This window comes from Cyprinus carpio, chromosome B18 (genome assembly GCF_018340385.1).
Source record: "Cyprinus carpio isolate SPL01 chromosome B18, ASM1834038v1, whole genome shotgun sequence".
NCBI lineage: Eukaryota > Metazoa > Chordata > Actinopteri > Cypriniformes > Cyprinidae > Cyprinus > Cyprinus carpio.
The window spans coordinates 19578063-19593683 of NC_056614.1; the positions used below are offsets into that span (position 1 = coordinate 19578063).

General features: G+C 36.1%; 1 protein-coding gene across 2 annotated transcripts in view; it reads left to right on the plus strand.

The window, feature by feature from the left end:
• The first annotated feature begins 337 nt into the window (after positions 1–337).
• Positions 338–15621, plus strand: part of btbd11b (BTB (POZ) domain containing 11b) — a 59164-nt gene continuing 43880 nt past the window's right edge. The window contains exon 1 of one of the 2 annotated variants that reach the window (XM_042744251.1): positions 338–1728. In XM_042744251.1, the coding sequence (XP_042600185.1) occupies positions 864–1728 (865 nt within the window). In that variant the 5' untranslated portion in view covers positions 338–863. The remainder of the gene's footprint in view (positions 1729–15621) is intronic. The other variant, XM_042744250.1, reaches the window with a different exon arrangement.

The following is a 15621-nucleotide window of genomic DNA, read 5'->3' on the forward strand; positions in this document are numbered from 1 at the left end:
GGAAGAATGGGGAAGAGGACAGGTGTTCATTTGATCCCTTGCTTTTTGTCCTCAAACATGCTGCCCTGCTTGGTCTACTGGATCTGAGCAGTTTCATGCATGCTGACTACTAGTTGTATAAAGTCTATCTAGTTTGTTTTGGCCACTTAAGACCACTAGATCTAAAGCTCTGCTTTCACTCCAGAGACCAATTACAGTTTATTAACTGATGGAATTCTTAGTAAATAGAATGCAATCTGATCAAAATAGTTTCTGGAAAAAGTGTTTTTTATGAGCAATTCTTTAATTTAATTTAAACTTTTTATTCTAAAGTAAAATCCTAAAAACGTTTATCTATCTGTCTGTCTGTCTGTCTATCTATCGTGACCTTTAATGATCATAACACAAAGAAATTATTTAGATCTAGACCTTGTTTTCATTAAAATTCCTTTGCTTAATACAGTGTAAAGTTGGAGTCAAAATGGGACTTTCATTTTTACACGATCTAACATCTCTAAATAACCTTTTTAGAGGGGATCTCCAGATAAACAGAAGTACACAGAACCATCATGCAGCACCGTTCGAATTCAAAACCAGCTGTACGCAGCAATGGTCCCGTCAGCGTATTGGATTCAGTACTGTTATGTGGCTCCTCCTCCAACTGATGCTTCGCAGCCTTCAAACACACTAGTGTGTGCCATAACAACACCACTGCTCCTTCAAAGTTGGGGGCGCATTTTCAACAGTGAACGCAACAATTTGGGAACTCGCCTGTGCCTTCTCAGTAACATTGTGGACAGAATAAAGCAGGCGAATAGTGGCGTTTGTTTGCAAAGGAACGTTTCCCCTTGCTTTCAGCCTTGTGGACAATATGAAGTGCAGTTATGGCAAAAAGTGGTAAATCCGTGGTGAGGACCCTGGAGGATTTGACACTGGATTCGGGTTACGGTGGAGCCGCGGACTCCTTCAGGTCATCCAGCTTGTCTCTGTGCTGCTCCGAGGCGCACATCCCCTATGCGCATGGAGGGCACTGCTGGCATCTGACCGACTCTATGCGCAGTCGACACAACAGCCTAGACACCGTCAACACCGTCCTGGCTGAAGACGGCGAGACCCTGGAGTGTTCCGGACACTGTGCGAAACTTCCCGAGCTTGAGGATGTGCCCTGGAGCCTCGGGGAGGTGGAGAACGCGCTCAACAAGGAGGAAGAGTTGAGGTTCGGCACCGTGTCCGCGGATCTGCTAGCGCGCCTCTCCACGCTCGTGAGCCGCGCGCTGGTGAGGATCGCCAGGGAAGCGCAGCGGCTGAGTTTGCGCTACGGCAAATGCACCAAATACGAAGTCCAAAGTGCCATCAAGATGATCCTATCGTGGACCATCTCGGTCAACTGCATCGCCGCGGCGCTTAGCGCGCTGTCCATGTACAACATGAGCACCGAGGATAAATTCAGCCGGGGGAAATCGGAGAGATGCGGCTTGGTCTTCTCCGTGGGGAGGTTCTTCAGGTGGATGGTGGACAGCAGGGTAGCGGCGCGCATCCACGAGCATGCGGCCATATACCTGACCGCCTGTATGGAGAGCCTCTTCCGAGAGGTCTTTACCCGGGTGTTGAATAGCTCGGTGGTGGAAAAGGATAACGGGATCCCCAAATTCACACTGGAATCCTTTGAGCAGGCTCTGAGCAATGATTCGGAGTTGTACGGCCTCCTTTTGCCCTATCAGCACCTCACATGTGGGAAAAATGCCAATGGTAAGTTCAGCACTTGAAAAGCACTTCAACGGGCTTTTTAAATGAACAGATTTATTTTTTATTCAGAGGGAGGGTGAACGCTTAAAGCTTGTTTATGTTTTTATGCCTCACGTTCGGGTCAGATTTTGATTATGGTAACTGAGGGAAAAAACGTAACCAGCTATAATGTTTATACAGTGACATTAACTTTTAGGCCCATTGCCCAGAAACTGACATCATCTGTGTATATATTATTACACAGCTTCAATGACTGCCTTTACATGCTCAATAATATTACAGCATTAATCAGAATTTGGTTGTATATTCTGGTTACATAAGCATCAAGGAAGTGCATTATCCTGATTGCCATTATCAATAATAAGGTTAAAGATATTTGTGAAATGTCAGTCTATTGAAGATGATGTGCATGTAAAAATGGCCATCGGCTGCATTTACTTGGGCAAAAATTAAAAAATGCTGTTATTCTAATGCACTCTTGTGTTTTGTTGTTACTGTTATGGAACATAATAAATGGCAAAATCATTCCTAAATGTCTTTTATGGATGCCAGAATATAAACATAATAGCAAAATAATGTGCAAGTAAACATAGTCATTATGATGTTTGGCCCAAACACTTCAGAAATGTGAGATAACTTAATTTATCAGGGATGTGCTTTGATTTATGTGTGCATGGATGTATTTATAGATGTGTATTTGGTTGTGTATGCTGTGCACTGTGTATAATGTAAGTGTGTGTTAGAGAGCGGTTCATTTTTAATACCGAGCTCAGCTGCATTTTCCATGGGTAATTAGCTCACAGTACCATCTTGTTCTTTTTAATGTATCATTTGTACAGTTATGGTACTTATGAATGTGTCATCCAGAATGTTTCCAGGCTGTAGTTTATGTACAGGGTGACATAATCCAAATGATAGACCCTGGAGCAAAAGGACTATTCAATGTATAACTTCCAGCAATGCTTGTGCAACAATGTGGACTTGACAGTATTGCAGCACCAAACAGAGTGATGATGTCATTGATTTAATACAGCTGCCTGGCAGAGGGGCTTTTCTATAATAGTCCATAGGAATATGTACAGATTTGTGCCACTTGTAACGATATATTCACTGAACACATAATATATTGTTTTTATTGTTTTTATATATACTGTGAATATATAAGAAATATATAGGATATACATATACTAAGTCAACTCAAAATTCTGTGTATAGTGCTCTTCATGATACACACTGTTTCATTCAGTCATGACGTTAATTTTTTATGTTAATCTTAATATCTTCATAGTTCATCAGATTAGAGCTGGGCAATAATATAACTAACATTGAGTGATGATACAAGCAATCAAGCAGTTGAGATCTTCTATACAGTATATATTATCTTACGTGAGTAATTTGTTGTTTGTTGAAGCTAAAAAAAATAAGACAACATTAACACTTTTTTAAGTTGAAACACCTTTTTTATATACTTTCACTTAGATCTCACTTTTAATAAAGAGCTGGGTGATAATGTAGTTAACATTTTGCAATAATATAAACAATCAGGCACTTGAGATTAGCTATTTATATAACTTTACGAGAGTATACTGTGTATATGTATATATATGTATGTGTATATGCATGCATGTATACACACTGCATATATATGTAACTACTTATACAGTATATGTATAACATGAAACAAAGGAATTTCAGATTCGTTTTTGTGTATAATGGACGGGTTTCAGTATCCCATTACCGAGTTTTCTCACCTCTGTCAGAATGCCTCATTTTACATAGATTAAGAGGTGAGCGTTTCAACAAACCAATTACATGAAGATTACATCTCCTCCATAGTAAGGTACATTTCTCCCTCAAGGGTGGTATCAAGATGGGCTGCCAGATAATATCCCACCCTTTGTTCTTCTCTGGAGAGCTGTTTTAATTGCACTAGGGGTTCATTTTGAGAAACAGAAAGCCTTCTTCCGCTGTAAATTGTGTTACAGTAAGTGTACATTTTAGACATGCAACTGTTACACAACCTCTCAATTTTTCCTTGAATATGTATAACTGCATTTAAATGCATTCCATAATGCAATCGGCAAGCTTTCTCCAGTGGTGTAGCTGTGGAGGCAGTTGTTTCAGCTGCAGAGGTGGCCTGCTCTGAGTTACCAGGTCTGTTGTGTGCCTGTGTTTTCAGTGCCAGGCACCGAGGGTTGTTTAAGTGTATGTTTGTGTTTGTGTGTGTGTGTGTGTTAAGGGAGGCAGTGTTAGGGAGTCCAAGCATGACACAGCTCTAGTTGTACCAGGCTGCCCCAGTACACAGCAGGTTCTTTACTGTCTGGAGCTTTGGGTGTCAGGGATTTCTTCTGCAGCGGGTTTGCTGGAGGCATTAGAACAATTAAGGGTAATGTTGGAGGATGAGGTAACTGTGGAGTCTTGGTTTCACAGATTATTGTTTTTAATACTTCAAATCCTTGTCTGTTTTTATCTATCAGGAATCACTGAGGAATGGGAGAGCAACACATTCATTGTCAGAATTCTAAAAGCTATCAGTCGTTCTGATCTTAATTACTCAATTCAATTTGTCACACTCGAAATCCATTGACTCTGGGCTTTGAATCGATCCTGCAGACGAATTAGCTCTTGTATTAGAAGAATGCCAGCAGTGTTGTGTTAATTTTTTTTCCAGGTTCTTCTGAAGGCTCTTGGCCGTCAGATTCTTTGCCCACAGACTTTGCTGAAAATATGTAGATGATAACATCGCTACGAAATTTGCATTCTGCAGTGCAGGAATCCAGCAGGATAGACAGTACAGTTAAAAAGCAAAGGTAACAATACAGAGACACCCCCTAAAGAGAGATACCTGCCTAACCTATAAGGAACAATTTTACTCAAAGCAAGACAAAGTTCAATGTAATCAATTTGTGCAAACCTGTACATTTCAATATTGCACAATGCTGTAATTTAAAGAGGTCATAATAGGGTTGGGTTGGTATGACCAGTATCTCACTGAATGACTATTATGTCAGTTTATATGTCACAATAGTTATTTTCAATATAGAGAATATGGCCAGTACATTATGATTATATGTTTTTAGTAAATCATTGAAATTCTAAGTAGACGTAATGACAAAAAAAATAAATAAATAAATAATTACCCAAAATAATAGCAAATAAATAAATAACAACAAACCCTAAAATTTTTATATATTATTTAATTATGCCATTTGATTATTTTCTTTTTGTTATATAATGTCACTATGTTATGATCATATGATATGATAATATGATCATCATTTAGCCCAATTAATATTATAAGTAGACAGTGACAAATAATATTATTTTATCAACAAAGACAACAACAACAACAATAGTAATAATATTAATAATAATAACCCCTAGAATATTTGTATTATTTAATGATGCCATATGATTATTTTTCTTTTCATTAAATATGATCATTCATATTATCATATTTTAGACAACTTAATATTATACAGTAAGTAGACAGTGGAGTTAATATTATTTAATGATGCCATTGTGTGTTGAAGCCAATTTTTTGTTATATTGATAATGTATATAGATAACATGTTCATGTTTAAGCCAATTTATAAGTAGACATTGGAGACAATATTATTTTAATAATAAAATTATTATTACTACTACTAATAATACTAATAATATTAGTATTGCTACTACTACTAATAATAAAGTGACCCTTTTACATGATTTTTAGTTTCATAACTGGCACTTGTTCTGTCCTGCCAGTGTGACATTTTGTATATGCATATTAGAATAGATACAATAGAACCTTAAAAGTAAAGGCACTGAACTCCTGTAGGCATGAGATGTAGTATGCATGAGAGCGAAGCCCAATTGCACAGATGGCTCTCAGCGTGACCGATGTGGCAGGTCCTGACAGAGGGAACACTCCTCTATTCATCAAAATTGACTGAACTATGAAACATAATGAGCTGAGCATTACACACTGTGTTTCTCACTCGAGCACGAGTATGTGCAGATTCACCCACACACATATGCACGTGCACACATTCCAGCTCTTGTAAATAAACAGACACACATATGGATGCGAGGCAGGAGTGAGGGCACCCACATTCACACAAACACACACGATCATAGACAATATACTGACAATATGAGTTTATGGGTCAATGATTTAACACTCAATTATATATTTCAATTAAATAATGTATTATTTAAAAAAAAAATTAAAACGCAAATTATAGAGACGATAACTTGATACGTTAATTTATAAATTTAAATTATATCATGTATTATTTAAAAAATAATTCAAATACACATTTTCTATGAATATGTTTTCAATTTCTGATATTTTATGAGGCAAAAATGTCAAGTTCGTATAACTGTGCCTGAGATCATAAAAAAACTAATTAAAAGTTTAAAATCACTGAAAAAAAGTACTTAATCTGCCACTTAAAGCCATTGTGGAGTAACTAAATGCAGGAAGTCATTTACTTGTCATGTGACAATAAAACCAAGAAAATCATGTCAAATTGAAGGTCAGGGTAGTAATAAATATTAAATAACTTATTGCAGATATTGTTCTGGCAAAGTCTATAGGCACATACAGTAAACATCTCTTCCATATTTCCCCACAGACGAGACAGAGATTACTAGCAATCCTCACAGCAAAGATTCATGACAAACAAAGGAGGAAAGACCAGATCTTTATCAGTGTAATGCTCAAACTGAAGTTCACGATTCACCATTACAACATTCCAAAGGGAAAAAGACGCTAGAGATGCAGTTGTGGAGAATGCTATCAGCAGACTCTTAGCAGCAGACAGTAATGACAAAGATCAGTTTGTGGTGCAAAGTAATGAACACATTTCCACGAGCCCAAGGTCAGACAAAGGTCAGACAGCCCCCTTCAATAGCAATTGATACCACTAAGGGTTTCAGCTTACTAGTTTTTCTCTTTGTTCAATAATTGCAACAACCTTCTATTGCTGTGTTCCATTCTGTATAATTCCTATCATATATTAAAGAAATGTTCCGGGTACCATTCAAGTTAAGCTCTATTGATTGCATCTGTGTCATGCTGTTGATTATCACAGACAACTCATTGACTCGTGCCTTGGTGGGTGAAAAAAACAAAAACCTTGTTTGCAATTCACTTACAATAGCAGTCTATGGGGCAAGGCATTGGGTTGGAGGGTTAAAAAGCCTTCGTTTTTGTGCTTACATTATTCTTTTAAAGACAATTGGTCTTTAAAATAAAGTGTGACTGAATATTTTAATATTCTGAAGAACGTTTTCCCCATTATAAAGAACCTTGGAAAGGTTATTCATGAAACCACCCATGCCAATAAAGAACCTTTATTTGTAAGTGTACCTAATGTAATACTTTAAAACCATCCATATTTGACCCAAAAGATGTGCTCTCAGTTTTTAATAAAGAGCTGAATTTTGAATACTCTATGACATTCAACACCCACAACTAGACAACACATTCAGACAGGCACTATTGCGGCAGACCTGTACCTACTCACACCTGTTTGCCGTGTCACTGGCTGTTCGCTACTTATCTAGAAGATGAAATTGCTGCTCACATCCTGCAGAGATCTCTTCTCTGCTAGTGAATAGATTGGTGATCCTGTAAAAGAAAAAGACATAAAGAATGAAAGCAACAGAGAGAAAAAGAAAGCTGCAAAAACAGTGAATGTAGTGGTGCTCAGATGAAGAGGTACTGCAGACAGCCAGCACACAAAAGCCTGATTAAATTTAGGGCTTTTTTAAGTGGAAGGATTCACATAAAAACACCTTTTTCTGTCAGGCTGCCATGGTGTGTGTTTCGTCTGTGTGCATGTATGTGAAAGATTTGTGCATGGGAAACCACCACATGTGCAAGATCACATTTATAAATGTGCATACCGAATCAAAACAACAGAAACCATAGTTCATATTAAGGTGTACAGGGTTCTTTTACTTTGGATTTGGAAAAGCAAAAGTCTGTCATCCTGTGTGACCGATTGCTGCAGCTTCATCCTGTGCAGTTGGCATATGGTTTATATTATTTCAAGGTGTGTGTGTGTGCTTGTATTTTTTTCTGCTTTCATGACATTTTTATTACAAACACATGCTACTTTCAAAAAAAGACATTTAATGTAAAAAAGAGGGGCTGCCGCTAACATGATAAGAAGTTCTATATATCATCCTGGGTCACTTTCTGGAGAGGATGGACACACAATTAATGGCGCAAATTGCCACAAGTTATACCGCAGAAAAAGTTTAGAAAGAGCCTACTTCTTTTTTTTTCCAGTGACATAAACAGTGTGCAATCACTGAAGTTGGCCTGTGCTGTACTTGATTCTGTTTTCCATTAATGCGGCTACTTACAGTACTACTTTGTTGCTTACTCAAATGGCATTAAGTATAGGTGGAGACATTTATGAAATTTAGCAAAGCTATAAAGCCTTCTGACCAAATTTGGATTTCGGTTCTAAAGCCCTCTAGCGCCACCAACAGTTCAATTTTACATTTAATTTTATTTATTTAGCAGATGCTTTTATCTGAAATGTGGAACATTTGTGATGTTTAAGTCATCTTTTTACGTCCAATAGTATCAATTCAGATTTACGCCACCATTAGATTTTCCCACTACCTTGGGAATTTCATTAAAATATACTTTTTTTGAACACTTGCTTTTCAAACAAATTTGGGTCATGATGGGCTTAGTCAGGTTAGACGCCATAATGAATTTCATGCAGATTAAAATTAGGCTATGAAGGATAGACTTACAGTCTCATTTTCACAAGTTTTATGGAGTATTTGTCTACTGAAAGTTTTTCGGAAAGACGTTTAATCAGCTGAAAAATCGGTGTGTTAAAACAACTGTAGAGTCCATTGAACACACTGTACTTCTGTCTCTTATAAACTTGTTTTCATTCCTGACACAAATTAAATATGGTGTTATCCTGATAAGGTAAACCAATATTTCATTGAAGCCCATTATTTCAGAGTTAACCATTTAGTTGTACTATCTTTCCAATACTTTAGTCTGTTGAGATTGAGCAATGTAAGAGCTGTGTGTATATTAGTGCATATCGGTCATTCTATTCTTGCATTTTGTGTTTATCCATTGTTGTGTGTGAATCTTGGCCATGGGGAAAGTTTGTGACTGAGTCATTAGAATATTCATATTTTATGCCTCGATCAGCCGTGGAATCCTGGCTGGCCTGGTGTCTGTGATTAAAATGATGGATGACAGAGGGTGTGATTTATGCAAACACTGAATTAAATTATGACTATAAAAATACTGCAGCACAGTGTTTGAGATTTTAAAGACATTTGGATTACAGCATCATTTTATCGTGGGATGTTTGAACATGACTGATAGGAAGGACTTTTTGTGACCTTTTCAAAATGACAAAGGGTAGAACTGGTTGATCTGGCTGAAAAAAATAAAAATAAAAAATAGACCTCTACATTATCATTCAAATGTTTGGGGTCAGTTTTTTTTTTTACTCTTTTAAAAATACATTAAAAAATACAATTATTCAGCAAGGATGTTTTGAAAAATAATCAATAATGACAGTAACGACAAACAAAATTTGTTCGAATAAAAAAAGTAAAAATTCAAATAGGAATCTTCACCAAAAGTAGTAATGGCTGCTGAAACAGTCTGAAATGGCTGCTTTGTCATCACAGAAATAAATTGCATTTGAAGATATAATCAAATAGAAAACGGTTATTTTAATAAGATTTCACAATATTGCTGTTTCTACTGTATTTTTGATCAAATAAATTTAGATTGGTGAATATAACAGACTCTAAAAACATAAATATATACGTTTATATATATATATATATATATGGTTTATTTTTATGGTGTATTGTTTATTTGTTGTTGTATCACAGAAAAAATTGCTTAACTGTGTCATGACCCATCCTGTCATCTGTCAGTGGTGACTCACTCTGTTCTCTTTCTGTTTTCCTCAGAGGTTCCCCCTTTTAGGACATTCTTGTTGTAGTTCTGTCTGTCAGGAAATCTTTAAGGAAGTGCCTCTTAGCTGTTACAAACATTTAAGAGAACTTTCGGGAAATTTACTGGTTTCAGGTGACCTGCCTTTGATGCAATTAGAGGAAGCGCTCCACAAGCAGATGGCTCTAAATCATGTTGTGACCATTAATCACATGCACATGGGCATCATGCCTGAAGGCTAATGCTAATGCTGATTTACAGTTAACCAGTTGTTTGAAAGTATGACTGATGGTTTTCATTTCTTCAGTTATGTAATATTTAATATAGGCTCAGCTTTAGGTACCTCACTTTCTGAATTAAGTTTACAACGCCGCCTTTGAGGAAGAACCTAACAAGGGTGCACACAAAATAAAATTACTGCACGCCCAGGCATGTTAGCCAGCATGCTACATAGCGCTGCATTAGTTAATAAGCGGCATCAGAGATGCACAAACTCGCAAAATCAGACCCGCTTGCTGTGGTTTTAGCTTTTAGACTGTCTGCGGGGCCACTGGAGTGCAATTAATTACTGTTTACACATACCCTTAGGTGTACCAAAGCAAAATGAAGTGCTGTGAATCACGTTGACTAAGCTAACTCACTGCTCTTCTGAGATTAGCCCTTATCTCCACATCAAAATACAGCCCTGATGTGGTTTTAGCTGCAGTTTTTCAGAAAGGTACCATCTGAGTCTCAAGTTACTCACTCTATCCTTGCCATCTAAAGCTATAAATAGGTTTCTACTCTAGTATATCCAGAAAAAAAATCTAGCCTGCCATTTTCTATTTGTCTTCAGAAAGTGTGTCTTGCGCATTTCCCCTTAGAAAGTAGGTTGTAAGTGTCTGCAGCACGTAAGAAAGAAGCAATCTTCCCGTGTCTGCCTGACCAACCAAAAGCCTTGTGGTGAATGGTCAGAGTTGCACAAACGAGTAAAAACGTTTCCATCCAATTTAGTCCATTCACTCTCATAGCCGAGGCCGAAAGTAGGGCAGCCAATGGCTAAACGCTGAGCTGCCTGGGTAAGCCTTTATGCGAATGGAACGATGGGGTTGAAGCTGGCAGTCGTTTAGATCTGGAAAGGATAGTGACATAGTCGAATCAAACAGATGCACTGAAAATCCACTCACCGTAGCTTCGCATGCACCAGACCGCATTCTTTAATGAGCCTGTCAAAAAGAGAGTGACCATCTGGAAAACAAAGTATTGGATGGAGAATGTCATAAAATGTTGAACTTTTCCTCTCCACATCAGCTCAGGCACACATTACCAAGCTGTGCTTGACTTTTAAAGGAGTTATATGATGAATTCTTAAGAAATTCTCCTTCATCTTTTGAGATAAAAGAGCTTGATGCACTATGAAAACATACGTCAGATTTCAAAACTCAAAACTTTATTTCTGTTTGGATTGTCATTTGAATCTGTCAAAATGTAATGCAGGTTTTGCGAACTGGAGTTGAAGCTGACAGCAAACCCAAACTCTTAGTGTGAGCACAGAAAAGTGCTGATATTGATATTTTATATAAAAAGGGGACTTGAATTAAAGGCTTACAGGCACAGTAGCATGGAAATGAAATAAAACTGAAAATTCTGTTGTCTTTACATTACAGGAATGAGAAAAATATTAATATATGATTTGTAAACAGTTGATTCGTTTGAGTTCTTTTGGATGAATCATTCATTCATTGTAAGCTGAATCATTCACAGATCAGACTGATTCAGTTCTCCCCGCAATGATCTGGTCACAGTGCATAACTAAAGGAAGATTATAGATTAAAATTATTTATCAAAATGTCATCTTTTGTGTTCCTCAGAAGAAATGTTCATACATATTTGGAACAACATGAGGATGAGACAGTTGTTATTTTTGCCTGAACTCCACAGATCAACCGTCAGATAAGCTCAAGAATTTTTATTACTTTTTTTTTTTTAAACTTTTTAAGATAAGAGGGTGAATAATAAGGAAATTAAAGAGTAGTGTTAGTTAATTGTAGAAGGTTGAAGCATCTCATCAGTGACTCATATACACTATCCTCCCACTCCTACAGGCATTCATAGGAGGTGACAAACGTGCTGATTTCTGTTTTCTTATTTCTCCAGAGAAGTTAGCCATCATTACAATCCATGACAAAAGAAAATTCTATGGTTGCACAAGATCTGTCAAAAAGCATTGTTCATAAATACTACGTAAGATGATTGATTGATTCTCCACTGAATCAGGCCTGATTTCAAAATGTGATGACACTGAATGTAAAGTCATTTTAAAGGAAGATCTGACTCATTTAGAAACCACCTTGTGTTAATCAGATGACCTATATTTTATTTTAAGGAAACTTCTTTAAAAGAAGAAGTAGGTGTTATTTTAAAAATTACAAGAAGCACCTACTGTGTGAATCTCCTTCTATGGGCTAGTTTTTATTCTGGGCCTCCCCTTGGAAGACATAGTTACATCAGTGAACAGCAGTATGTGTTGGCAACATCACAGTTACCCACATGGTGACTAAGTTCAGTAGTTCAGCATTGATTTGTGGGAATGTCCTAGCCTTTATAGAAACATTGTGGTGTAGAATCTGCTATCATGTCTTGTCAGAATAAAAACTGCAGTACATGCAGTGAGATCTTTGTTGTTTCTGTCAGCATTCCATACAGTTAAGTGAAATGTTTCAAGGGTTGGTGACAGAACTGGTTCATGTTTAACAAATATTAGGTTTTCAGATATGTGGCAAGAAATATTTCAGTTGTCCAAGCCTGAGGTGATCTAAGGAATGCATCACTGTCATTTCAGATGGCTAGCTGGATCAAATGAATAATAATGAGAATGAATCCATAGTCTGATGATTGAACATTCCACAGCACTGCAGCATATCCAGCCTCTCCATCCAAAAAACAAACCAGTGTAATTGTTTTGAAATTGGTTCATTAGCAGTGTTTTTGTCAAATTTGAATCTTACCATGGTCAATACTGATGGATAACAAGTTGTACTGCAATGTAATGTGCCAGGAAAAACAACAATGAAGTATAACAACAATGAAGTACAAAATTTAAAATACAGTCAAAACATTTTAATAAAGATTATATATATATATATATATATGTGTGTGTGTGTGTGTTTGTGTGTGTGTGTGTGTGTGTGTGTGTGTGTGTGTGTGTGTGTGTGTGTACTTGTATATGCTACATTGAGGGGACCAAATAACAAAATTATTAAAAACAGTAAATTATGTTTATCTGAAAGTGTAACAATGCAAACAGGTCTTCTGTAAGAGGTAGGTTTAGGGTTAGGGTTGGGTTGGGTTAAGGCATAGAAAATTGTTTGGTCAGTATAAAAGTAATAGAAGTCTATGGAAAGTCCTTACAATTCACAAAAACAAATGTGTGTGTGTGTGTGTGTTTTTTTGTGTGTGTATTTATATATATATATATATGTATATATGTATATATATACATATATACATATATATATATGTATATATGTATATATATATATATATATATATATATATATATATATATATATATATATATATATATATATATATATATATATATATAGATAGACGCACATAAAATTCCATCATATACAGTATATTATGGCTTTTTACAGTTTTTACTGTATTTTTGATCAGGTAAATGTAGTCTTGGTGAGCATAATAGACTGGTTTTAAAATCTTTTAAAAATCCTACCAATCTCAGGCTTTTGAAAGGTACATATGAGAATTGCATTGCACACAGTATTTCACACTGTTACACCATCACCAGATGAAGTTGTCAGACCTTGCTAGAGTTTAAAAAAAGGTTAGTTTTGGTGATTTTATAGTTGTTTTTGGGATCCTTGTCAGAGTTCGCCTCTCACTTGCCACTCTGGAGACGTTTTAGTCTCTCCTCTGAGTATGTCGATAGATGTTTACACAAAAAATAACTCAACACGCTAAAGGGCCCACTTGTCAAAAGAAATCAGCAAACAATAAAGCAGTGCCCCTGCCAATCCCTCTGGCTTCTGTTCAGAACTCATGCAACCAGCCCATCTGTCCTGAGATGCTCCCTCTGAAACGTTCCTGCCTGGCTCCCTTTTATATTAATCTTCCTGCCAAGCGCAGCAATTCCCTATGGTAGAGTTGCACTGTAGATTGGAAAAATGTGTTGTGTGTATGTTAATGATGAACCACGCAAAAGGCCTTTATGAGACTTCATCTCCATCTCTGAAGTGAGATGCTTTTAAGGCAGGTATGCCTGCGTATTACAGGCTATATACTTTTGAACCTCGCGGCAGGTGCTTTATTCGGTATCGAGCGCATGTGAAGGGGATTCTCTGATCATCGTTTCAGAATCAAAATGCAAGACTGCGCTCACTGACTGAACTCTCTCCAAGTGAGGGTCTTGTGCAAGAGGCAGCAGTGCCTGTCAGCTGTAATTCTTGCATTGATATTGTTGTTTAACATCGGTTTCTTATACACTGCCTTTGACATGGTGGCCTATCGCCTTAGGATGCATTACGCAGAAGAAAAGAACAAGCTTGTTTAAATTTCGTTCTGCATGAGGGGTTATGCCACTGCAGCTCCTCCATGCCTGATGGACGTGTTCTAGCAGCAGTCTGTAACAAAATACTGAATTCTCCTATAGAATTATACAGATTCTTGATGGTTAAAGAAGAGCAAAAATAGATGTTTTTGTCTATTTATTTATCCATTCAATTTGCTCATTTCTTGTACTCAACCTCTCCAACCTTCCCTATTCCACAGAACATTGTGACATTAACACTTCTCATGTCTACATATAGCTTAAGTGTGTTGTATAAAGTTGCACTTTTTTGTTGTTTACAACTGTTGATTGTCAGATTGTTCACTCCTGTGAGATCTTGGATAAAAAGCTATTTTGTTTTTTAATGTTTTTGTTTGTCGTATGTCAGACTGTGTGATATACATCTTAATTAAGACTTTGGTCATGACTGACAGCATTGACTAGGCTTTCTGCCATCCTCACTTTGACGTACGGAGCTGAAATCCAAGCAAGCCCTTTCACTAATGTTGGCAATGATTGTCCTGGAAAAAAAGTATATGTAGTCTGTTATGCATGACAAAATAAAAAGTTTGTAGATTCTTTTTGAAATATATTTTAAATATTATTTTTGACATATGAAGTACGAGCCTCCACTATACAGGCTAGGTTTTAAACTTTTGAAACCCTCTGTATTTTTTATAGGTTTCATCAATTCGATTTTTATCTTATTGTAATTCGATTGTTCACTCCTGTGAGATCTTGTTATTATTACTCTTGTAATTATTATTATTACTATTATTATTATTTATAAAGGCTTTTGCAATTGTACGTGGTTTTATAATATATATTTGTATAGTTTTAGTGTAGTTAAGTGTTACTTTTTATATTATATGCTATTTATTTATATATATATATATATATATATATATATATATTGTACGTGGTATATATATATATATATATATATATATATATATATATATATATATATATATATATAGTGTTTTTTTAGATATTTTAAAATTACATAAATATTGATTTGATTTTTATTTATATACACACACACTTTATAAATACTTTTATAAATATATTTTTTTATAAATATAATGCTTTTATTATATATAATAAATACAATTAATAAATAAAACAATTAGCAATAAATAAAAAGAAAAATATAAATATATATAATTATATACTTTTTTTAATGAAGACATTTGATTTGCTCTACTAAACATTGTTAATCTGCAACCCAAGCTTTGGTCAGATGGCTTTCTAATGTAGTGACTGATTTACAGCCAGTGCCATTATTTCCTGACCCGGGTTAACATCCGCCATACTTAGATTGATCCTTGTTTGTTTGACCACATAGTGCTGGCTCTAAAAATAAACCAGCAGCAGGCAGTTCCTCCCCTGCTGC